Raw genomic sequence first — 25068 nt, 5'->3', positions numbered from 1 at the left:
ATGTACTCCGAATTTGAAACACTAAAAGTTCTTTCGCAGTGATTTTTACTATCCGGAACATTAACAATCAAAACGGTCCCAACATCTTGAATGCCATCAACAGTCATTTTCATCAGTTCTTCTCGACGACAAGCGCTACTCCCAAAATTAAAGCTGACATTCAGAGTGGTTTTCAGCATGGAAAAAGTACTCTATAAAGTTGGTGGTTTTACCTTCCTGCACTTCTCTTCTAAATATGATAGTAAGACGTTTTCTGTAACTTGCAATACGTTTTTCCTCGTGCACCATTCTCGAAATTGCATGTAGGCTTTCTCCTACATCGGTTTTGATTCACCAGGGAGAAGATTGGATATCGCAGCAGCAGCAACTGCTTCCACATCGTCGTCTTCGCTAGTAAAATCCATTGTTTGCACTCCAAAAGTGGAAAAACGCCAAAAAACGGTTTTTTGTTTATGAAAACAACAAGTGCATTTCCTTAGATACGCGCGACGCTGATAACTCTAATTTCTGCAATTTTTTTACAGGAGGAGTTTTATTCGATTACTAGCGGTTGTAGAAAAAAAATGGTTTGTATTTCGTGGCTCATTCGTGTTTTTATGGCGCTTTCGAATGCCTTTACGGTCTCGACCTATCGGTCTCGACCAAAATTAGCATTCTTAAGCGCCATTAAAAAAACACTCATTTTGCGCTCTTAATACAAAAATAACTATTTTAGATTATCTTCTCATTTTTCTTCTAGATTCTTCTTAAAATTATTTTAATATTAGATTAACTTGCAACATCTAGTTCAAAAGATAGAAAATTAATCAGTAACCGCATTGAATCTCACACCTTCCAAATTTTTTTTCAAATATTTTAGTCAACATTAAAAAAGTCTGTTCCAGAAAAGACCCACCTTTCGATGAATACTCACAAATCCTGTTAGATTAACATTGATATTGGGTAATTTTAAAACGGAAGCGTTAGAAGATCTGCCAGGTAATAGCACTTGGGAAATTTTGAATCTTTTTAAATGGCGTAGTTGACAATCGAACTCTTCCCATGATATGCTCAACATCCCACAAAATGGAATCGTCTCGATTTTGCGTTTCTCTTTCAATGGATTGGAATGAATGATAAATTGCAAATATCAGAAGAAACTTTCATAATAATTTTTGTTTTATAATCTTTGAGTACAAAAAACAATTAGCTTGCGGAAGAAACGTCGATTTTTTTATGGAAAGAACCAATTTCGTTCGTTTAAACTTCTCAGACTTTTGAAACAAACAATTATAACACACAAGAAATGGTAAATAAAATATTACTGTTACTTTTTTAATTAAAAAAAAGATTTTAGAAAATGGTCAGTGTTTTTACGACATTGAAGAGTTTTCATCGATTTTTTCCACCAAGAATGAATGTTATTAAAATTCAATATAATTATTTCAATTTTTCAACACGTTTTATTATGTAATCAACTAAAATTAGCATTGTATAAACCAAGTTAGTTTGCGAATAGATATCCAGCAATGATATCCAAGTATTGTCCGAAATAGTTTTCTTTTTTATGCTAATAGTTATGTGGTTGTATTTTATATGTTTGTTATTGGAATTGTCTCATAGTTGTAAGTAAACATTTTTATATTACTTAAAATATTAAATCGTGAAAACCTTAACCTTTGCTTGATTCTCAATGTTTTTGCTTCAGGCTTGAGTTGTTAAAACCACTGTCCTTGAACTTTTCCTTTGTATAGTAGACATTGCAATTGTTTTCATGTAATTTCATCTAGCTCAACATGAAAATCAAACTTCACAAGTTACCACCACCTTCAGGGGTTTGAAGACTTCATTTGCACACGCGGACTTGTTATGTACTGACCCTAATATTTCCTCGTGTCGGCAATTTCAATGCGTCGCATTGTCAGATCTAAACACGAATATTTCCTGGTTTTATCAATCATCTCCGAACGATTTTTATGAAATAACAGAAAATGCGACGTTTGAAGATGCTTCATCAGGTTTGATCTTAAGAAATGATTCTACTGGATATCTTACTTGCGTTGCCGAAAATGAACTAGGGCAGGTTAATAAGACGTGGATGGTTTCATCAGCAAATCGTAAGTTTTTTTTTACTTTTTGTAGTGACCAAATGAAAGAGTTTTAGGACCAAATCACGTTTTTGTACGTTTGACCATTAAAAATTTCTATTACAATATTATTGACGAAGAAGTTTTTTTATATTGGCGACTAGCAGTGGAAGGTCGTCCATCTCCAACATTTTTACTGTAAGTGGACTGTTTATATTGTAAATTTATGCAATTTATTAATACAGAATGGTGAAAAATGAAGAAGTGAATTGTAATGTGGAGTACAAAGAAAATAAAAAAGTTGAAACAAGACAAAGGGTTAAAACGGATTTCAAAGAGGAACAAACTAAAATGGATGAAAAAGACGATGAATTATACTCTTGTAACATGACTTTTACAGATGGATCGTTACTGACTGTAAGATTGACAAGTATGAACTATTCATACTCAGATTTGGCAAATTCCATTCTATTGGTATCTGATGAACATGAAAATACAACGTTTAAAATGAACTACGAACTAAAGAATATTTTTGAATTAGGTATGTATTTTTAACTTTAAATCGTTTTTTAAATTTGATTCAATTTTATAAAGAGAGTTTTGAAAATGTCACCACGTCCCTCAACGGTTCTTCCGAAACCTCAATCATCTTGTTGTGTCATAGTCGAAATATCTCCACTTGCCGCCACTTCCAGTGTTTGCCAATGTCGAATCAACTTGTGAAAATTTCTTGGCTTTTTCAACCCTACAAAAATAATTCCATTGAAATTAAAGAAAATGGGATTTTTGAAAATGTGTCATCATTTCTCACGTTAAAGGACGAGGACTGCGGTTACCTCACATGTTTGGTTGAAAGCGATACTGGTCAGATCAATAAAACTTTTACCTTAGTTCCAATCAATCGTAAGAGGTTAATTATGAGTTTTACGAGGTGTATAATGGAGTTTTAGGTCCAAATCAAGTTTTTATACGTTTCGTTATTGTGGAGTACGACTATAAGTTTGATGAAAATGGAGTGACATTTTTTTGGATCTTGCGTGGTGAAGGAGAGCCAACTCCTACAACACGCCTGTAAGTCACTTGTTTTCCTTTTTATTTATTTGTTATGTTATAAATATGGCAGGTCTACAGATTGTGCAGGCCCTTTGCTTTTATTGTCTTGATAAGCTTTTTACACTATTTTCTGTTCCTTGTAACTAAGTTTTTCATCTTCATCTTTTCCTGGGGCGCTTTTTTTTTTCTCATCAGTTCCGCCTTCAAAACATTTTTCTAAGAGTTAATCCACTTGATATTTTTTTATTACACAACCAGCTTATTCATTGTGCTTTAATTTTCTGACTGATTCTTGTTTTCATGGAAAGGTTTCATCTTTTTTTCTAAAATTTGTATTGTTTGTTTTATAATTTGGTAATTTGGTTGAGTTAAGCAACGACGCAAATACATATAGTAAGCTATCCAAAATTGTTAGCTATAGCACTTAAACTATCAGATTAACAAATTTTAGTAAAAAATGTTGGATGTTTTTGATTTCGCTGAAAAATTAAAATTTCCTAAATTCGTATTCTTTGTTTTATGATTTAACGATTTCATTTAACTAATAAATGACCCAAAAAGTGCAATGTGGCTTAAGTTTGACAGCTATTTGACAACACTTAAAATGTCAGATTTGCGAATTTTACAAAAAAAACGTTGCAAATTGTTGATTTGTGATTTAACAATTTGTTCGAGCAATGAATGGACTCAAAAATAGCAATCTAGCTACGTTAAATATAGCTATAATACTAAAGTTGTGGTAGTTGAATTTTTAGTAGGAAATGTTGAATATTTTCATTCAGCATGAAAATGAAAATTTCTACCATTTGTACTTTTTGCTCAATCATTTAAGGATTTAGATGAGTTAATACTCGACTCAAAACTACAGTCAGCCCAAGTTTGACAAAGTTTGTTGAATATTTGTATTTCTGCTTAAAAAGAAAATTTTTAATAGTAGATTTTGTTATACGGCAGAAAAGTGGTACTTTTTGTCGAGCCATTAACTTGTAGTAGCGAGGCGAAGCGTAGCGAGGCGAAGCGTAGCGAGCGTATGCAAAATTACGAGACAGCAAAAGCCACTTCTCGGCTAAATAACAAATACTACTTTTTCTCCAAACGAAAGATTTAGTTCCACAACCGGCAATGAGTAAACGCATTAATAACATTTACTGAGAAAAATATTGGCTTCACAGACTTTCAAAGTTAAAATCATGCAAGTGTTATTCAAAATGGAGGTCACAAATAGTTATTTGTTTCACTAGGCTAGAAAATGGTCATTTGGAAATGCAAGAAAAGTATTGAAATCCGAGCATTTCCAAAACATTTTCTAGCCGTGTCAAACACGAAATTTTGTGCGCCGACAATTATTAATAGTTATAATTAATAGTTCGTACAGTGAGAGTTTGAAAGACACAAAAGTCACTATATCTACGCAATAAAAAGTGTACCATACGCGCGAAATTTAAAATGACAAAATAACCTTAGGGCTGCGTTCATAAAAATCACTCTGTGTAAAATGTGACACAAAAGCGTTCATAAAGATACGCAATGCTTTCTGTCACGCGACTTTGAGCGTTCGAAAATCGCCGGACTCAGAAACCGGATAAAAAACGCTCCGCATGCGCAATGAGTTGGATTTCAAATGCACGTCAAATGTTTGTTGCCATAAATCATTGTTTCTTAACCTTTCAAGTAAGCCGCACCTCTTAGAACCTGAAAACAGGTCTCCGCACCCCGTTGAAAATTGTGCTTCAATTTTTTGTTTAAGAAAAATACATTTTTTAAAAATTAGAAAAATGAGGATAAATGAAAATCAACTTTCCGAAACTTTGATCGGCCATACCTTAGTTATCTGTTAAGTTAACTTAAGTTTACTCTAAAAAATACGCGAGATATTGATATCGGAAATTTGGCATAGTTTTAGTCATAAATTTTCGCAAAAATTGCGTTTTGTATGTAGGTGATGTACCAATTTGTCGAACATTTAAATAACCAAAGAAACCGTTCATAAACGCAACAACACTCTGGCGAATCTCAGTGTTAATCCCATCACTCTGACGTCACGTGCTCCAACAGACTTTATGAACACACCCCAGTTACTGACAACCCTGTCAACCCATTTCGCGTAGGAATTTAGTGTTTTTAGTCTATTTTGCAGCATAATTTGCTACCAACCTATATGTCAACTGTCGAAATCTCCCAATCTCTCACCGGATATACTATATCTGTTTTGACTTTTGGTTTGAATTTGAAATGTCATTCCCTCATTTAGGAGAATTCCATCAGCTGGAAAATAGAGGTTGGTAACACCCCATTCAAATCAAACGATTGCAGATTAATTTAAATTAAAATGTGTTTTAGCAATTTTTTGTGGTATCTTTGCTTCATTAATCTACCTTTATTATTTTCGAAGGTCATTGGCCTCCAAATCAAATCAAATTGACACAATTGACATTTATGAGCAATGCCAACTTGCAAAATAAAACCAACTATTCGAAATGTCACGTTTGACTGCCTAGACATTTAAAAGGTGATTTTCTTGCCGCTAATGAGTATCACAAATCTCATGAAAAGTGACGGAGGCGCACAAAAGTTCTTTTTTTGTCTAGGCAGAAAAAGTGTTTCCTTGACAACGGGCGCTTTTCATTTCTTATAACAAAATTGCCTACTTTATTGTCTAAAAACGATTAAAAATAGTGACTTTTTGTGACGTTTTGAGAAAGATTATGTTTTTTGTTTTATGGTTTAACAATTTGGTCAAATTAATAAAAAACACAAAAACAACAATTTGCGCAAGGTTGACAGTTATAGCACTAAAATTCTTGGGGTTGCCAATTTTCATACTCCCCTATAAAAGAGTGGACATTTTTGGTTCAACTTGCATATGAAAGTTTCTACAATTTGTATTTTTTACTTATGATCTAAAAAAGTTAATAAACGATTGCTATGACACTAAAATTCTGAATTACAAAATCTTGTATGAATAGTACAGACTGTTCCAAGACGCTCGCTCTTTCCTTTAATGAGAAATTCTGATTGTCGTATCGTACAATGTTTACAAGCATTTATAATATTATAGTTACAAGCAATTAAAGTTAACCATTCGCAACCCATCTTCATGAAATTTAAGAAATAAATTTTCGCAGGTTTTTTAGCAATAGAATGTTATCTAGCGATATTTTTTTTCTAATTTAATAGGAGTAAAATTTCATTTGAAAATACAAATTTCAAAAAAATTCTAATGGATTGGACATTTTATCGAGTTTTACTATGTTGTGTGGATCTTCTTTTTTCAGCTCTATATCTTCTTTTCTAATCAGCTATTCCATTTCTTCTTTATTAATCTTTAATTAATTCTGGCATTTTAAATATCTTTTACGACTAGGTAATTTACTAGGTTATTTTCTTAATATCTCCCTCTAAAACTGGAATCTTTGTTCTTTATCTATGATTTGCTCTTATTCAGTTATTACGCCTAATTTATTTGTCGTAGGAAAGTAAATGACGAGTCTGTGCCTTGTGCTGTACAATACAGCAAAACTGAAAAAATCTCCTGCCGCAAGAAATTAACAGATCGTTTAGAAGGTGGTTACATGTTATCACTATCCGTTACTCGAAATATTTCAACGTTTGACCTAGAAACTTCGTTTTATTTGGTAGCCTGGAACGAGTACGAGAATGTAACAATTAGTCTTGACTATAACATCACCACAATAAATAGTTTTAACACTTTCATAGTAGCCGAGATTGTCGGAAGGAACGTGTTGGTAAAGTGTTTTGCTTACGTTACTATACCCTGCGCTATGACTTGGAAGTATGACGATTTCCAAAACAACACATTGGATTTTAACATTGTGCGTAATTCCTCTGAAGAATTCAACTGCTAGAATTGCTCTTTAAGGTCGCTTTTTCTTCTTCCAATGATTCATGTTTGTCGTCGGTTGAAATTGCTCCCCCTATGGACGGTGTTGTGGAATGTATCGTTGGAGAGTCTAGCAAAGTTCGTCAAAGAGTCCAAAGTAGATCAAAATTTACACATTAAAACTGTCAGAAAAACATCTTTTGTAGGTATAAATGAGAGCATGATTCTTTACCAAGATGGTGCCACTCTGGTTTGTCAAGTGGATGCTTCTTTTCACGATAACAAAGTCTTCTGGGGGACTAACAACTCAGACGTGGATTTGCACGGTAAATTCATACAACTTGAGAGGTTTTTCTACTTTGTTATTTTAGATGCTGCTTTTCAAAGCGATACTCAAAATAGAATTTTGAGCTACTATTCAGCACTTGTATTATCTGATGATTTGGTCGAAAATTTAAATGACACAGTTTTTTGGTGTAAAGTGGAAAATAAACACTTCTACTCATTTGACAGCAGAGAAATACTTTTTTCGCCTGATTTAACAGCAATGAACCAAGGTATAAAACAAGTAGAAGGTAAAAACTAAATTAAAATTGTAGGCAAGTCAACAGACCAAGAAACCCAAAAATGGCCGTACTACGTAATTGCCTTCTCAATCATAATGATTTTAAGCACGTCTTTTTTTGTGGTAATCAAGCTCCGCCGTTACAGAAGATTCCAAAAAGAAGTAGAAGAATTATATTTTGCTGATTTAACTACTTTTGAAAAAGGTGCTTTGGATCAGATGAATGCCAATTTAACTATTGATGACCAAGCAGATTTGTTGCCCTACGACAAGAGGTTTGAGTTTCCCGTCGAACATCTAAAGTTAGGTGGACGAAAATATTCTTAAAATTCTTGTGTTACTCTCATTTATGACAGGAGAACAAATAGGATCTGGTGCTTTTGGAGTAGTCAGAAAAGCAGAAGCTTCAAATATCTGTGAAACTGAACCAGCAACCACAGTGGCGGTGAAAATGGTCAATAGAACATTTGGAGACGCTTACATAAAAAATCTTGTTTCCGAACTCAAAATTATGATACACTTAGGGAAACATGTCAACATTGTGAATCTTTTAGGCGCTTGTACCAAACAAATTCGGAAAAGTAGGTACTTCTATTAATTGTTGGTTTTCTGGTAACAATTCTCAATTCTTAGGAGAACTCTTGGTGATAGTTGAATACTGCCGTTTTGGAAACTTGCGAGAGTACATTTTGAGCCATAAACACAACTTTATTGATCAAATAAACAAGAAGAATGGTCAGATTGATTTTACGATTGGATCGGAAATTTTAGGACCAAAGTAAGTCTTTTGTGACAAAATCGACTCTTGATAAACGTTACTTTATAGTTACGTGAAATTGTTGCACCATTGTGATCTACAAAAAGTCGTTGATTTGTCTCCTGAGGAAAATTATCTTGATGTCAACACGCCTATCACTACAAGAGATCTTCTTCTGTGGTCGTTCCAAGTGGCTTGTGGAATGGAATATTTGTCTTCTCGTAAAGTAATTCATGGAGATCTTGCCGTTAGAAACATTCTCTTAACGGAGGACAATGTTGTGAAAATTTGTGATTTTGGCCTATCGAAAAACTTGTATCAGAAGAATATTTACAAAAAAACAGGAGATGTAAATTCCACGAGACTATGAACTCCTCTTTATTATTTCTTGTAGGATTTACTGCCGGTAAAGTGGTTAGCTATTGAAACTATAACTGACAACATCTTTTCAATACAGTCAGATGTGTGGTCTTTTGGTGTTGTCATGTGGGAATTATATTCTTTAGCTCGAACTCCGTATTTTGGAATGGACTTCAGTAAAAGCTTTTGTGACAAACTTTTAAATGGATACAGAATGGAAGCGCCGCAATATGCAAACCAGGAGATGTAAGACTTTTATTTTAACACAGTCACTCAAAAATTAACACGATTTGCAGTTATGACATTATGCTAAAATGCTGGAACGCGGAACCAATAGAAAGGCCGTCTTTCACGGAACTGGTGAAAAAAATTAGTTGCATTTTAAACCCATCAATAGTGGAAGTTAGTACTGTATACTAGTGTATCAATAATGTTAGTTATTTTTTTGTATTTTAGTATTATCTTCAAATGAATTCTGATTATGTTGAGATAAATGCTCGAAGATTTAAGGAAGCGGATTCTGACTATCTTGCGATGGTTAGCGCTCCAAACTTTAACAATTTTGTGCCGTGTTATCAAAATGTCCAGGCGTCTGCAAGTGAGAAGAATGATACGTCTGTGTAAATATTTTAGTGAATTTATGAATGTTTTGTTTTATTCGATGCTTTAAGAGTTAAATGATTCAATTGTGTTTCAATTGTTTCTAATGCTTTAAGAAACTTCTTAAAACACTGTTTTGTGAGTTGGTACTTCTGTCAAACCTATACAATTAATTCAATAAAAGCATCATTTGATGACAGTTGATTCTTGAATTACGATTCAACTTAACCGATCTAGGAAAATGCCCCTAAATGGAAACTTCGAATTTATGTTTTCAAAAAACACCTGAAAATAATGTGGCTACAAAAAGACTAGTCAAAGAATTTCAAACTGCAATTTATTTTTTATATTAAATTTCCTGTATATTTCATTTATTTTGAATATCACATTTCAAAGTCTTAATTTATGAAAATTGTGGAGCTTAACCGCAATTTTGAGAAGATTTATGTATTGAATTGAATCACGAAAGGGTTTTTAGGTGTTCTAGTACTCGTTTATGTTCATTTCTAAAGCTGTATCCTTATATGTTTACAACAACAGGTTTTATTTGTATTTAAGGTTTCTTTTTTATATTTGTCAAGCTAGATATTAGATTTCTCAAATATCCCTTCGGATTTTGTGTGTTTTGGAAACTTCAAATATATTTTCATTATCCACCTTTTAGTCTTGATTGTTTTTGGTGTTTTGAAGGTTTTTTTTTGGTTTTGTCTAGGCATTTGGACCACTCGATGCAAGAGAAACTTTTTCGAGCAATTTCCATTTCATGTGCAGACGGAATTTGTCATTTGCTTGTCCACCAATCGAATTGGTTTTAGGTACTTCGTTCAAATTGGGATTTTCAGTCTGACTACGTTTCTGGAATTCTATGACGATAACTTTTAAGGTTCCTTGCATGCTTCTGATTGAAAGAAAATCATAGTGCCTAAACGGCTTAAGATATTTGATTGAAATTTTCAGGATTTATATAATTTAAGCTGTTTTATCTTATTATGTAAAAAAAATATTTTTTTTTGAGTATCAGAAATATAGATTTTAGAAAAATGCCAATTAATACGTTAAGATAAAAGCAATTTTTAGATATTTTTTTAATTTGTGACTAAAACATTCTTTAAAAACAATATAAAGATATATGTATAGGGTGTTTGGTGAGTAAAGCACCAAACTGTAACAGCAGCGTTATGAAGGTATCTGTCAACGTGGGCTAAACAATTTTGCAATGGTCCTGAGATTAGAATAAATCATTTCTTATAGCGGCGTTTATACAGGCTGTCCGAAAAGTGGCGCACCACCTTGAAAGGGGGTAATAGGGTGGTCCTCCAGAGTACCAAAAAAATGTTAAAAAAAATTTCAGACTCTCTATTTTCGCAGGAAGACCAAAAGAAAATTAGGAAAATGGCAACATTGCTGAACTTTTCCTCCAATAATTTACATTTCTAGTATTCAAAGCCGTGGTAACGTTGCCGTTATATTATTAACGTTAGTCAGGTCGGGTCATGATAGAGTAATGTAACTATGGTTTCACGTGAACGATGCCACACTGATCAAGATTGTTGATTCAAAAACCTTGTTAACAGTTTTCAGGCATTTCTTGCAAGATTTTTCCGATTTTCTTTGCACCATGCCTTTGCGCAAAATGTCCTTTAGGTAGCAAATTTATTTAAATGTAAAATTATTGCACAGAAATCGTTAATTTTTGCACCAAACTTTGCCTTTTTAATCCATCATATCTCGAAAAATTGAAGACATGGATTTTTTTTAACATTTTTCCGGTGATCTATGGCATTGTCCGATGATACAGTTTCACGGTGGTGCGCGACTTTCCGGACAGCCTGTATAAACGCCGCTTTAAGAAATGATTTATTCTTATATCTTGCTTTAGGTCGGAACAAAAGACAATTTGATTGGTTTTATAATTTTGTATACAATTTATTTTTCGAATTAAATATTCAGTTTTATGTACATTTGTGCCGCCACTGACTAATCATGTCAAATGTAACAATTGTTTGACACTCTCGTTTTTATCAAAATCAAACTACTATGTTTTCAGTCAGATCTTTAATTATTTCTGATTGGTCAACTTTACAAGCTTATAACTTTTACAATAAAAGGAAAAAAAAATAAACTTTTCACTTAAACCTCTTTTTCTGTATGCTTCTTGATTCTCCAGGTAAGAGTTGGTGCTTTACTTACCAAACATCCTGTATGTCATATATAAAATTTTATATAAACAGTAGGCAGAAAATATCAAAATAAAAAAATAACAAGTAATATTATACAGGGTCTATCAGAACTGGCGGACCAAAATCATCCCATGGATAAATGATCTTCTGCAGATAAAGAGAAAATTGTTTAAAAAAATCCATTCTTGTTGGCTTTTAAAATAAGAACGGTTTTAATTGACCAATCGTGTTGTAGATGTAAAATTACCTTAAAACATATATTTTTTACCATAGAAACCTATTTAATTGTTGCAAAAAATAATTGACTGTTATGTCATAACAAAGTATTTCTGACAATTAGACAGTCATTCCAAACGTTGATTTGTGGTTTCATTGTATTTAATAATTAATTATGTTTACCCCGGAAGAATATTTTGATATGGTCTTGTTGTATGGAGAGTGTAATCGCAGTGCAACAGCTACTATCCAGCAATACGCACTTCGTTTTCCAAATAGGGAACAGCCTAGCCGAAATGTTATTTTAAGATTAGTACAGAGAGGAAGAGAATCTGGTAATTTAAAAGTATGCAGAAGGGAGGTTGGGGGTGCCCCAAGAACTGCGAGAACCGTGGACAACGAGGAAGCGGTTATTGAGATTTTTGAAGAGGAACCTGAAACGAGCATTAGTATTGTGGCCAGAAATCTTGAAATGTCCACCTCTTCTGTTCAACGTATTCTTGAAGACGAACGAATGCACCCATTTCATTTCATTATACTAAAGTGCAATGTCTTACGCCGGAAGATTATCCTCTAAGAGTGGAGTTTTGTACTTGGCTTCTGCGGGAACATGAAGCAAATGAGAACTTCGTCAAAAACATATTGTTTACAGACGAATCTTGCTTTCAAAAAGATGGATTTTTCAATCAAAGAAATTTTCATGTTTGGGGGCGAGATAATCCGCACGTCTTCAGGCAAAGTAATCCCCAGCAAAGATTTTCTGTCAATCTTTGGGCTGGAATTTTTGGGAACGCCATAGTAAATTGTTTTGAGAACAAGTTAAAGTTTGAGTTTATTATTTCATTTTGTTGGTCTTAAAATAAACTTGTCAATTTTTATGAGAAGACGTCACCTAAAAAATTACGTCAGTGTAACAACAATGCAAAAATATTTAAGATGCATCCATAGTTACAAATAAAGCAGGAAAAGCTAATTTTCAGGTAATTTAACATCAGCAACACGATTGGTTAGTTTAAATTGTTCATTTTCTGATCACTATTAAAGATGGATTTTTTTAAACATTTTTCCAATTATTCCCAGAAGATTGTGAATACATCGTTTCATTTTGGTCCGCTAGTTCTGATAGACCCTGTATATAAATGGTGTTCATCTTCGTCATCGTCATCATTTTCATCATCGTTATCATTTTCGTCATTGTCATTGTCATCGTCGTCATCGTCGTTGTTGTCGTCATTGTCATCATTGTCATCATGGTCAGTTTCGTCATCAGTATCCTCTTCTTTTTCTTGTTCGCTGGTGTTCTCTATTAAATCTAAAACACTTGGATTCGTAATTTTTCATACAGGGGCACTTTTTCCTTTAAAATCAGTAATATAATTTATGGTGATCAACTGCAGGTAGTAAGAAATTCTTCCCAAATATTTACGTACAGCAAAAACAAATTGTAACAATTGTAACAAATTGTAAACTCGTGATCCAGAGAAAAAAGGCTTATGAAGGCAACAACTCTGAATCAAAATTTCGAAACAAAAATTTTCTAGCTCAAAAAATAATCGAGTTAAGACAACAAAACGGTAGCCAATCCGGAAGTAGAACAGAATTTGAAAATCGGTAACTATGGACACATACTATCGTCCATTGGTCAGACTCTCGTTGCCTAGGAATTTGGATGGCTATTTACGCCACATCGAGAATAAGCTTTCGGGATTGGTTGTTAATTTTTTGTTCTTTCTCAAATACTATTAAACTTAATCAATTTTTATTTTGAAATTTACCATCTGTATTGCAGTCGGCACCCTCCCTTGCTCGTGAATCATGAGTTCTGGGACACTTTGTATTTAAGTGGACCAGTGGTGTTTGTGGTAAAAAAGGGTGTATATACAGGGTGTTCAAAAAATGGCGGACCAACTATTCACTACGTGAATCTTCAGATAATAACTAATAGCTAAATTAAGTTTTTTCCATTATTGAGTGCTTCGTTGGAAATCTACAGCCACTTAAAGGGGCGCTAATTATGGCACAAATTTTTCCTTATAATGAACTCAAGGTTTACAAAATTCAACTAGAGTTCATGTTTTGGGTGACATTTACATACTTACAGTCTTTAAATGCCTTAAATGTTGATACAAAACGTTATTTTGCACTTTTAAAATTAAGCTCAAAATTGCAAAATTAATCTGGCAACATTTCACTTCAAGAATTCAGTAATTAATTGTTGCCTAGCGCCTGACAATGACCATTTTTTTAGAAAAGTCAAACATTTTTTAGGTGTTACAAACTAGAGGAGTTTATTTCTCTAAAGATGTATAATTTTGCTGAATATACCGACACCTGAAGGAAACAGTCGAGAAGCAGTAAGGGGCAGTAAGGCTTGTGAATTTCCTAACTGGCAAATTCCCTCCAAGAATACTTTTCAACGAGTTTACCAACAGGTACGTGAAATGGGCCGATTGGAACCAAATTTATCAGGATCATGTAGGACCCAAGACTATTCGCACACCAAGAAGAGAACAAATGGTTCTTGATCTACTTTGTGACTTTACTGGTCAGGTGTTATCAAATTTAATTGCAAACCATAGTAACCAGTTACATGATTTATTAATAATTGTAACTACCAAAGTGTTGCTCTGGTCTCAAAATTATATTCCTAATACTATCGCGGAATCAAAATTTCGAACATCACTTTTTGAAATGGCAATGTAAATCAAGCTTTATTGTCATTGTGACTGACATACAAAGCAAATTTCTGACACTTGCTGAGTCTTTTATAAATTTTAAGGTTATAAAGACAAAGGACAATTTACAATTTTTAAACATCAATCAATTTGATGTTCGAAATTTTGTTTCCGCGATAGTAATTACCGAAAGAATTGAACACTGTTGCCGTTTTTCGCAATATTTAAAGTTATTTTGCTCCCGTACAGAGCTTCAAATAAAAATTTTAAACAGCATTTCCAATTCACAGCGTCTTAGAGTTTGACGTTCTTATCAGTTGGTCCGCTATTTTTTGAACACTCTGTATAAAAAGAAAAAATCGTTACAAAACTTTAATATTGGAAGGACAAGTAACCGCTTAGACACTGGCAATGCGCGCCTCCGAGCGCACGGCATATCAGCACATCTAAACAGTTTTCTTCGATTTTCAGGAATATGGGCAAGTATGTGCACCCAAATTTAATTACTTTGTATACTAGAAACCCTAAAAAACATTTTGGTATAAAAATCTTGATGTAGACTCGGGTAGATTAAAACGTAAATTTGACTTAAAATTTAAAAATACCTAAAAAAAGTGCATTCTTAAAATATTTTTTACGGCTTTTGCATTCAAGATTTTATAAATATTTTTTTATGAAGCTCAAATCAAAAGCTTTTCAACGATGTATATGTTGTTATGTATGTGCCAACTGATCAGCAAAAAACAAGCGGCGAAACTGTCCGGCAATTTAGAGCATTCACTGCGTGATTAAAATGTATGCCATTTTAGCGAATTTAACGGTCTATTATTTTTAAACGGCTTTGTGAATAATTCTAAAATTAAGACAATATCTGGTGCCCATTTAGAACATGCACTTGTGTTAATAGTACTCGATACAAAAATGTCGATTTTTTTATTTAAATAGTTATTATCCCGATTAACAATATGTTCTGGGTCGATCTTTGTGCTGGAAGGTGATTCCTAGTTTTCTATTTAGTCAATTTGAACACACATAAATTAATTGTTCTTGCAGTTCCACTGACTTTTATTTCTAATTTTAATTTAATCCGTAAGTAAAATTCTCAAAATTGAAAATTTAAATAACATTTCTTTATTTTTAGGATATGTGTGACATCAAAAAATCAACTACAAATTTGGTGATAATTCCGTCTTGGTCTTCTTTTTTCCTATATTAATCGCTTCTTCCACAGTGTCCGGTAATTTCAAATTTAAAGTTTCCGGAAAAAGAAGAGACAATAGTCCAGCGATGGTTGACATTGCTGCGAACATTATAATGGGCAAGGGTTCCCAAATTTGAGCCTACATATTAAATTGTAAAGAGAAAAGTTTATGGTATATGATTCTTTACCAATATTGGGGTCTGAGGCGCTACCATTGATCCTATTCTTCCAAATGTCGAACAGGAACCCATCATGGAGTGTCGTAAGGGTGTTGGAAATAGCTCACTGGTTATTATGTAAATCACTGTAAACGCTATTGTGGTGCCAAATTTACCCAGCATCCACATTGCAAGAGCGACGTTGTGATAATCTACAAAAGAGAAATAAACTTTGGTGCTTCTAAAAATTCAAACTTGGTACTTTTGGGAATGAAGAAGTAAATTGCGCAAGATAATCCAGTAATAAAGTATGATCCACTAAGCGACCACTTTCTTCCAATTCTGTCCACAACATGTACACAGGCAAAGTACGCTGGAATTTCTATCAAAGCAGTTAAAATGAAGTCCAAGTACCCATTGCCAGCCAATGCCACCGAATTTAAAGTTAATCCATAAAAAAGGAACGCACAAGTTATCCAACAAAAAACACAGTTGATGAGCCGTAAGAACAAAACTTTCGACTGAAAAACCTTGCCGATGGAGTCCTTGGATTGATTTTCACTTTGGTTCTCTTCCACAAGTTTATTCAAAGAATTTTCACTTATGGTTCTCCCGTTAACTTGGGCTGCTTTTCGTAGAACTTCTTTTGCTTCTTCCACTTTTCCTTTACTTAAATACCATCGCACGGATTCTGGGACGATCCAGAAGTAGAAAAATAAAAGCATCGGTGGCCCGTACAAGATGTAAATAACTGGCCTAAGATTATTCATGTGAGAAGAATTGTGATACATGGAATTACCTACCTCCAGGCTTTGAACACCCATGCGGATCCAGCCGCAAAAATTTCGCCCAAAGCATAACAAGCACTGATAAGTGTTCCGGTTAAGACCCTCTTTTTAGGACCGACAAGTTCCACTCCTGGGAAACAACAGAATAATGAAATTAGTTTTTATTCAAAATTTAGATACCTTAATTTACAATGCTCTTAAAATTTTTGGGAAAGCTCGATCAAAATGAAAATGGAATGAAAGTGGACAAGTTTTCATTTCATTTTTAAAACATTTCAAACAAGCCATCTACTTTTGTCAAGTTGAGACAAAACAGCAGATTACAATTGGTACGTACCCATGATAAATCCACATATGTAGCTTCCTGCACCAAAAGCAGCATCAAGAAATTCGAGAATTACAAACCAAAGATAAGAAGGTGCAATAGTGCGAAGCAAGCCACAGATCCCACAGAAAATTAGTCCCAAAATAAAAACAACTTTTCGTCCGTATCTTCAAAGTGAGAAAATATTAGCATATGAGTGTACAAGACATAGAATTAAACTACGAACTACACAGTCACCTAGGTAGTAAATGATTCAAAAACAGTCAACACAACAGAATATGTTCAATGTTCACATTTTATTTCGTTTAGTAGCAAAAGTTAAGCTCTTGTCGTGAAGCGTAAGTTGAGAGTAAAGTAGAACTGGTTGTAATTCAGATACTGGCCTCGCCTCAATTGTTTTTGCCTCGCCTCAGCAACATTCGGTCTTCATCCTCATGCACGGGAGCATTTTTGTACACTGAAGCTAGCAGTTGCAGATGCAAATATTTTTTATTTGTTGAGTTAATGGATATCTTATAGGGACTAAAAACTTTATTTTGAGATAATATTTATGATGTGCCATAAAATTTTCAAAATTTTGGTAGAAAGTAGGTATAATATTTTTCTTCAAGCGTAACATAATGTATTATGATCTATAACATCCCATACAGAAGTGAGGTTTTGTTTCACAGTTAAACAATATTCACATTACTTTACTAATACAATAATGTTAGTTACTAAAAACATCACATTGTCGCTATGGTCGTGCAATTTAAGACCAATTTGAAGTTTCTGTTCATCTGTCATTTTTGTCCGTCAGTGAGATGAACACTGCAGTGTCGACTTAATTCAAGCCCAAATCTCTATAAAAGTTACGAAAGACTCTCTTTGGTGTTAATTTAAGCGTAAATATTAATAAAAATGGGAACAGCTCTTTCAAACGGTATTTTAAATATAATTTATTAAATAGAGACGACAAATCTTGCGGCGGCAATTCATATTGAAAATGCTTGAAGAAAAAATAGTATACATTGTTCGGAGCAGAATCGCTTTTTATATTTCATTCATATTGCATTGCCTCGGCCGCAATTGTTATTTTCTACTCTTAACAATATAATGTACTATTCTTGGACATGATTTTTTGACATTTAAAAAAAAATTAAACTAAATCATATTTTGTTATCATTTTTGTGGTTTCAAAACTTCTAAATTGATTTTTCAAGTATCACATAAATGTCATTTCACATGTGACAGTTGGATTGCCCAAGTTTCCGTGACCGCAAGTCTACTAGGAATATGCAATAAAATATTAGCTACATAATTCTTGACGTAACACTTTTCAGTTATTCCAAAGTATTTAAACAGCTTGTCAGGGTAAAGCCAAACAAAACAACTGTCGTAAAGAAATTTTTGACCTCTCAAAGATAACAATCACTCACAGCCATCCTCAAGCTTCATGCCTGCGTTTACATTCAACGATTTACTTGTGCAAATTGGCAAGAAAATGTGCCTTAAGGTGCAAGTAAAGGAAGCGTTAAAATGGCGGTGACATGTTTCCTCAATAATGATGTTTCAATCATCTACAGGTGTCCTAGAACGCTCGCAATTGCTTTTAAACGGAAAATCTGAGATTATGTGCGACTCAAAAATCAGCTCAGATTTTTATTAAGAATTTTCAAATTAAAATAAAGTGCGAGCATTCTTTAAAATATGTATGTTAATTTATTAGAATTTTGGGTGATTAAGATTTGCAATTTGCCATGTCAATACCAAAAATCAGTTAACATTATGAAGTATGAAGTAGAAATGAAACAAAATGTAGCTACACTTATTACAGTTTTGTTAGCTTATGTTCTTTACATACTTGTCAGATATAAAGCCTGAAATCAATAAACCAACAAATTGTCCCACATTGTTTATAGTTCCTACTAGAGTCAATTTCCATAAATTATCTTCACACTGAAGACCATACTGAAATTTGACGTAAAGCCGACAATGGTTTTATTAAAAAAACTACTTACATCTTGTAAAATGCTATTTTCTTTGGTTTTATAAACAAAAGAGTCACACCTAACAGTACCAACCGTAAAATCTGTTGGTTTGGTACAGTTTTCAAAGCTGCTTCCATTATTTATTGTGTATCTCATGCATTTCGATGGAGCTTCGTGTGCAAATGGTACGGCATTTGGCAGCCAGGGTGGTTCAAATTCTGGGTTTGTACTGTCACATTCTGGAACTTTGCACCTGGAAACAAAAGAGATAACATTATGAGATGAGAGTAAAATACATACAGGGGTCCGGAAAGTGGCGTACCACCTTGAAAGAGGGTAATTGGGTGGTCTCCCCAAGTACCAAAAAAATTAAAAAAAAAAAAATTTCACACTCTCTGCTTTTGCAGGCCCAAAATAAAATTAGGAAAGTGGCAACATTGCTGAACTGTTTCCCCAATAGTTTAAATTTCCAGTATTCAAAGCCACAGTATAACATGAACGAGTAATGTAACTATGCCACATTTATCAACATTGTTGATTCAAAAATCTTGTTACCAGTTTTCAGCCATTTTTCAAAAGATTTTTCTGATTTTTTTGCACCATGCCTTTACGCAAAATGTCTTTTAAATAATAAATAAAAGTAAAATTATTGCACTGAAATCGTTAATTTTGGCATTAAACTTTTACTCTTCAATCCATCATAGCTCGAAAAATTGAAAACATGTTTTTTTTTAAGATTTTTCCGCTGATCTATGGCATTGTCCAATGATACAGTATCACGGTGGTGCGCGACTTTCCAGACAGCCTGTATTTGACATTGAATAAATCGTTTATTAAAATTAATGGGTAATTTAAAAGTTTGGTTCCCGACCAAATCCTTAAAATTTTCCACGAAAAATCAAATATCTAATCGAAATTTATTTAAGAGTAAACACAGTTTTTCCATACCGTTCGTCCTTGCAATTTCTCACAATTTATTGTTGTATGTTTGTGTTAATTTGCTCTACTTATGTAATTTGAGATGAAAAATAATTTCTTATAAATTTTAATATTAAGATTTTCTGCAATGTTCGAAGAATTTATACTAAAGCAAATATTACTTAAATTCTGTACACAAGGTCTAATAACGTTGTGTAACCTATATAAAAAATTAACAATTGCAGTGTAATAGTGGTGGGAAGTTTACCAATCGATTTTTTTTATCTGTTTATTTACTCGGATTAAGCTTGATGATTTATGATGAAATGACAAACAAGTTTAAGGGCATAAAAACATCAAAAAGTCTAGACATCGCTTACAGCGCAAAAACTGTTTTGGAAAAAAGCTCAACTAACAATAAGGTAAACGTAAAGTCCGTTTTTTTATTAAAAAACACCAACACCGCACTCTCCCAGCACTTTACAACCGGCAACATCGTCGATGGTGACTTTTTGGTGATAAAATCAAATAGGTTAGCTGCTTAATTGACAATTTGATTACACAAAACGGCCTTTCAGACTGTGGCGAGTCTTTTCACTATTAAATTCTTTGATTTGCAATCCAACAGGCTGTAAAAGAAACGTTTTTAACGAAAACACTGCCTAATTTTCAGAAATGTCAAAAATGTGACAACTATTTTCCCACCAAAAATCTCCCTAGGCAACGTTGCCGGCTGTAATGCAGGGGAAAATTGCGGTGTTGGTAATTTAAAAAAAAAAACGGACTTTACATACCAGTGTATAACTTTGTACAAATGGCTAACAATACAGGTGTCCCAGAACTCACGCCCCAGAGATCAAAGGAGGGTGTTGACAGCAAACAGATGGTAAATTTTAAAACAAAAATTGAACATTCGATATAGTCACCCTGTCTGGAAACATTTTTTTTTTAAGTTGCTTTTATCAAAAATGTTGATTATATCGAAATAAGTAGACAATATTTTAAAAATAATATTCTGGTATCTCTATGTACAGGTGTCCGGAAAGTGGCGCACCAACTTGAAAGGCGGTAGTTGAGTGGTCCTCCAGAGTACTAAAAAAATGTTAAAAAAAATTCCAGACTCTCTGTTTTCACAGGAAGACCAAAAGAAAATTAGGAAAATGGCAACATTGCTGAACTTTTTCTCCAATCATTTAAAGTTCTAGTATTTAAAGCCATAGTAACGTTGCGGTTGTATTGTTGGCGTTAGTCGTGTCGGCTCATGAACGAGTAACGTAACTATGGTTTCAAGTGAACAATGCCACACTGATGGAGATTGTTGATTCAAAAACTTTGTCAACATTTTTCAGGCATTTCTTGCAAGATTTTTCCGATTTTCTTTGCACCATGCTTTTGCGCAAAATGTCCTTTATGTAACAAATTCATTTAAACGTAAAATTATTGCACAGAAATCGTTAATTTTCGCATCAAACTTTGCCTCTTCAATCCATCATACCTCGAAAAATTGAAGACAAAGATTTTTTTTAACATTTTTCCGATGATCTATGGCATTGTCCGATGATACAGTTTCCGCGACACGCGACTTTCCGGACACCTGTATATGCAGTCACAGAAAGGACAAAAGAGCTTGTCTAGTGTCTTAGTGTTAGTAGACAAACTGCGAAAAATTAACAATAAATCCAAGAAACAAATATTAAAGAAATACCTTGCAAATACTAATATAGAAAACTACGAAGAATAATTTTTAAAATATATTCTACTTTATAATGAACAATTATTTCTATATCTTTTGGTTTTGTAATTTTTTGTTAACAAGTTGACATGATCAGGAGCTTCAATAATTATAAATGGGCTATCTCTTTTTTCGTAAAGGTTTTAGAGTTTTTTGGATGACACCCATCTGATTTTTGCTTTTAAAGTTACCGTAACTTTGAAGTATTGATGTATTGACGTCATTTTTAATCAAAAGAGTAGTCCTCAGCATCGAGCTCGACTTGGGAAGAATTAAATCAGAAAATGCATTATCAGCCGCTTTTATAATTTCTTCTGGGTCTACATCAGTATCATCGTTCATTTTAACAAAGTATTCTTCTGGCTTCTTCCATTTCTAACATTGCATCCATTTTTTATTATATGCTGATCTAAAAGAGTAAATAAAAAAAATGTTCTAAAGAATAAGGTTTTTGTAAACCTCATTATTCGGTTCTTTGTACCGTTCATCAATGTGGAACTGGAAGAATATGTTGTTTTTTCCTATATATTTATCTTCTGCTTCTCTTGTTGTATTTGCAAGTGGGACACTTTTTTCACTAATTTTTAAAATAACTGAGAACTGGTCAAAACTTAAAATCAACTTTAGCGCCAAGTTCTCTTTATTTCTTCACATTCTTCAATTTCTTTGTTTACCCATTGTTATTACGAAATATGTGTACAGTGTGGTACAGACTTTGACACAAGATCCATATTATGCGGTAAAAAAAAGTCAGCCTCAGTTGGCTTTAACATTCGAAATCATGTGTTTGAAGCAACAGTCTTTTATATTGATGTCACACTGAGATTAATCACACCAAAAACATCTTCTCATGCATTTTATGTTACTGCTTTTCAAGAAAAATTCCTTCTTAGCCTCAAAATTGACAGGTGTAAACGTACAACTAAAAACATTATTTGGAATTTCAAATGATATGTAATTAAAAGGCGATATCCTACTATTGCTTTCTGGGTTTATTCGAAACTTGCTTATATGTTAATGTGCCTACATTGAACTGTTTAATTATAATTTTTCATAATACAAACTAATAACAAGAATGATCTTTGAGGATTTATGGTCTGACGATTATAAATTAAGTTTAGACAACTTGATAATGCTATGACACAAATACGATGTTGTTTATGAAATTAATTTGTTACCTAACTACTTTGGAAACTATTTAATTAAAATTAACTGGAACTGTATATATTAATTAATTTAAATTGAGTAATTAATTATTACAAAGTTCAGAATTACGCTTTGTCTCAAGTGGTAATTGGTTGTAAATTAATTGTAATTATAAATTAACCGATGATGAAAAAACATATCTAAATAACATGTTAAAATGTGTACAAAAACCAAATATTTTTTAAATGGGCGAATATGTTTTAAAACCCTTTATGAAGGAATCAGCTGTGTTTCAGGACGTAGGATGCTGAGCGCTAAAATCAATAATGACATGACCCAACACCAGCTCTCTTCCCTTTATTCACGACGTTTATTGATATAAGTATCAAATTCTATTTGTTTAGATAAAATCTCACAAGTGAATCTCAAGAGCTATATGTTCACTAATTTAATTAGTAATTTGTGTTACCTGTATTCTAAATCCATAGCAGTAAACACAAAAGCTACGTGAACTCCAGAATGTAGAATAACACCAAAACATACTAAACCGAACATAAAAGATTGATATTTTCCAAAGTCTCCCAATTGAATTAAAATAGCATCTAAAGAATTGTCCACAGATGACATTGTCACTAATTTATGTTTGATTATTTAAGAACGATGAAAATGTAACAAAGGTAATCACTGCTAATCACTGTATTTTTACCTTAGCCAATTATCACAAACAATTTTAACACGAAATTTCGAGCGAGTCTCTGTTGCGACTACATTTCATGAACTAAAGACGATGTAACATAAGCGACCTCTATTTATTATTTCGATATTATGGAACGCCTTTGTAATAATACCACAGGAAGACCGTTAATTTAATATGCAAAGTGTCACGATAAACGTGTTTAAAAATTATTGTAAGGTTCACAGTAAATAAACATTTGCTAAAGTTATAAATTAGTCTGGCGTACAGAGACACCAATAAAGAGTTAAAATATTTCGTGTTTATATTGCTCTTGCTGATGGTTACATGTCATTTTTATTTATTCATCTTTTCCATCAAAAGTAAAAATTAAAATTAAAAATCATTTTTCTCCCTATGTAAACAAATAACCATTTATTTTACATTTTTTAATATTATAAGGAAGTAAACACCAATGGTGGTGGTACATTGTTACCTTTAAGTCTTTTGCTTAATGCTTTTGCTCATTGCTTAAGTTCAGGAAGGTCGCAAAATGTCGGGATTGTAAGACGAAACCCTAAAAAATAATTTTCGAGTCTTTGACACATTTGACAGTTGTTAAATGCTTTTTATTATTGTTTTTCGCATTTTGTCCAATAATAGTCATTTTAATGAGATCAAAATCGTTTAGTAATTTTCTACTTTACACCGTAGCAACATTTTATATTATAGCAACGATAATAATAATACTTTTATAAATGAAATTATTTATTTTGATTATGGCTATAAAAATAAAAAATTTAATTATTTAAGTTAGAAAAATGTTCGAAGCTCGATTTCATTATCTCCATATTTTTAAAATTGTTTTTTTCCACAACATGAGCCACTGGAGAATGCCAAGATCTAGTTTCAAGTTTTTACAAATCGTTTTCTTCTTTCGGTATATGCGAAACTGTCGGAGTAGTTGAAGTCGACGATTGGACATTGAGCTGAACTTGATTTGTCAATTCTGTCTGCTGAAAGATTTTTTTCAAAATTTAAACCTTGTTCTCCACACTTTCTTCTACAAATCCTTCAGTTACGCTACTGCTACGCCACCCTCCATGTCTTTTCAACATAAGCACATCCACCCCACTGTCGGTCGGTGAGAAAATAAGTTGCTGACGTTCTTTGGAACAATGGCTTGTGTAGCTAGCAACGCCTGGAAGATGCAAATATTCTGCAATTTTCCGAGGCATTTTTGCGAAAGTATTTATGCTACTGGTGGTGACGTGACGTTTTTATAATACATACATGAAAAAACTTCCGTGGTTAGCGTTCCTTGGTCCTAAGCGAACGTATTTCATATACATACAGGATGTGTCGTAAGTCGCGGATAAACTTGACGAATTCATAAAGGCCGGTCTTAAAAAAGCATAAAAACGTGGTTTTAAAAACAAGAAGATAAATATCTTTTTATCAGGAAGTTTAACTTTAAAGAAAGCTGTAACCATAATAATGAAGTTTTAAAGCATTTGCAACGAATGCAACCAATTTTAATAATTAAAACGTCATTAGTATTGGATATTGAAAGTGTTAAATTTCAAAAAAAGGTTGTATGTACAACATGGCAACACCGTATAATAACATCTTTGTTAAAAACATATGAAACTACGGAAACTGCAAAATTTGATTTACAATAGTCAATGGAATTGACTTTTGTTAGATTTTTATTTTCTTGTTGGCATACATTCACATGGTAGAATTTTCTGCAAACGAGTCTTGTGCAATGTACCTAGTGCTTGGGAAATGCGATGGAAATCATGCATCATTTATTAATTCGAAATTCAGAAATGCAAGTTACT

General features: G+C 33.0%; 2 protein-coding genes across 2 annotated transcripts; one reads left to right on the top strand and one right to left on the bottom strand.

Moving 5' to 3' along the window:
- Nucleotides 1-1476: 1476 nt before the first annotated feature.
- LOC148180314 (uncharacterized) lies at nucleotides 1477-9437 on the top strand. The gene is made up of 17 exons (XM_088049771.1): nucleotides 1477-1604; nucleotides 1770-2096; nucleotides 2144-2264; nucleotides 2312-2607; nucleotides 2661-2969; nucleotides 3017-3137; nucleotides 6592-6952; nucleotides 7000-7117; nucleotides 7167-7286; nucleotides 7332-7517; nucleotides 7560-7832; nucleotides 7882-8106; nucleotides 8159-8303; nucleotides 8352-8631; nucleotides 8677-8888; nucleotides 8939-9044; nucleotides 9099-9437. Exons 1-17 carry the CDS (start codon nucleotides 1547-1549, stop codon nucleotides 9264-9266), a joined length of 3426 nt encoding a protein of 1141 aa, XP_087905897.1. The 5' UTR covers nucleotides 1477-1546; the 3' UTR covers nucleotides 9267-9437.
- Nucleotides 9438-15421: 5984 nt separating this feature from the next.
- LOC148180313 (solute carrier family 22 member 1-like) lies at nucleotides 15422-23352 on the bottom strand. The gene is made up of 8 exons (XM_088046867.1): nucleotides 23021-23352; nucleotides 18786-19008; nucleotides 18629-18735; nucleotides 16798-16952; nucleotides 16476-16590; nucleotides 15935-16428; nucleotides 15703-15884; nucleotides 15422-15653 (listed from the first exon to the last, which is right to left on the bottom strand). The coding sequence occupies exons 1-8, from the start codon at nucleotides 23176-23178 to the stop codon at nucleotides 15480-15482; spliced, it is 1608 nt and encodes a 535-aa protein (XP_087902993.1). The 5' UTR covers nucleotides 23179-23352; the 3' UTR covers nucleotides 15422-15479.
- Nucleotides 23353-25068: the final 1716 nt, after the last annotated feature.

Source organism: Gnatocerus cornutus, chromosome 1, assembly GCF_029298725.1.
Source record: "Gnatocerus cornutus isolate USDA-ARS CGAHR chromosome 1, icGnaCorn1.1, whole genome shotgun sequence".
Classification (NCBI taxonomy): domain Eukaryota; kingdom Metazoa; phylum Arthropoda; class Insecta; order Coleoptera; family Tenebrionidae; genus Gnatocerus; species Gnatocerus cornutus.
This window is presented reverse-complemented; position numbering and strand designations above follow the sequence as displayed.

What these genes read in the sequence shown, in the direction of transcription:
- LOC148180314 (XM_088049771.1), top strand. Translation starts at nt 1,547, where the DNA reads ATGCTAATAGTTATGTGGTTGTATTTTATATGTTTGTTATTGGAATTG. An exon ending in TTTAACAGCAATGAACCAAG is followed by an intron (nt 7,518 to 7,559) that starts GTATAAAACAAG and finishes TTAAAATTGTAG; the next exon opens with GCAAGTCAACAGACCAAGAA. An exon ending in CGTCGAACATCTAAAGTTAG is followed by an intron (nt 7,833 to 7,881) that starts GTGGACGAAAAT and finishes CATTTATGACAG; the next exon opens with GAGAACAAATAGGATCTGGT.
- LOC148180313 (XM_088046867.1), bottom strand. Translation starts at nt 23,178, where the DNA reads ATGTCATCTGTGGACAATTCTTTAGATGCTATTTTAATTCAATTGGGA. An exon ending in GCTATGGATTTAGAATACAG is followed by an intron (nt 19,009 to 23,020) that starts GTAACACAAATT and finishes TTTTGTTTCCAG; the next exon opens with GTGCAAAGTTCCAGAATGTG. An exon ending in AAAATAGCATTTTACAAGAT is followed by an intron (nt 18,736 to 18,785) that starts GTAAGTAGTTTT and finishes GTCAAATTTCAG; the next exon opens with TATGGTCTTCAGTGTGAAGA.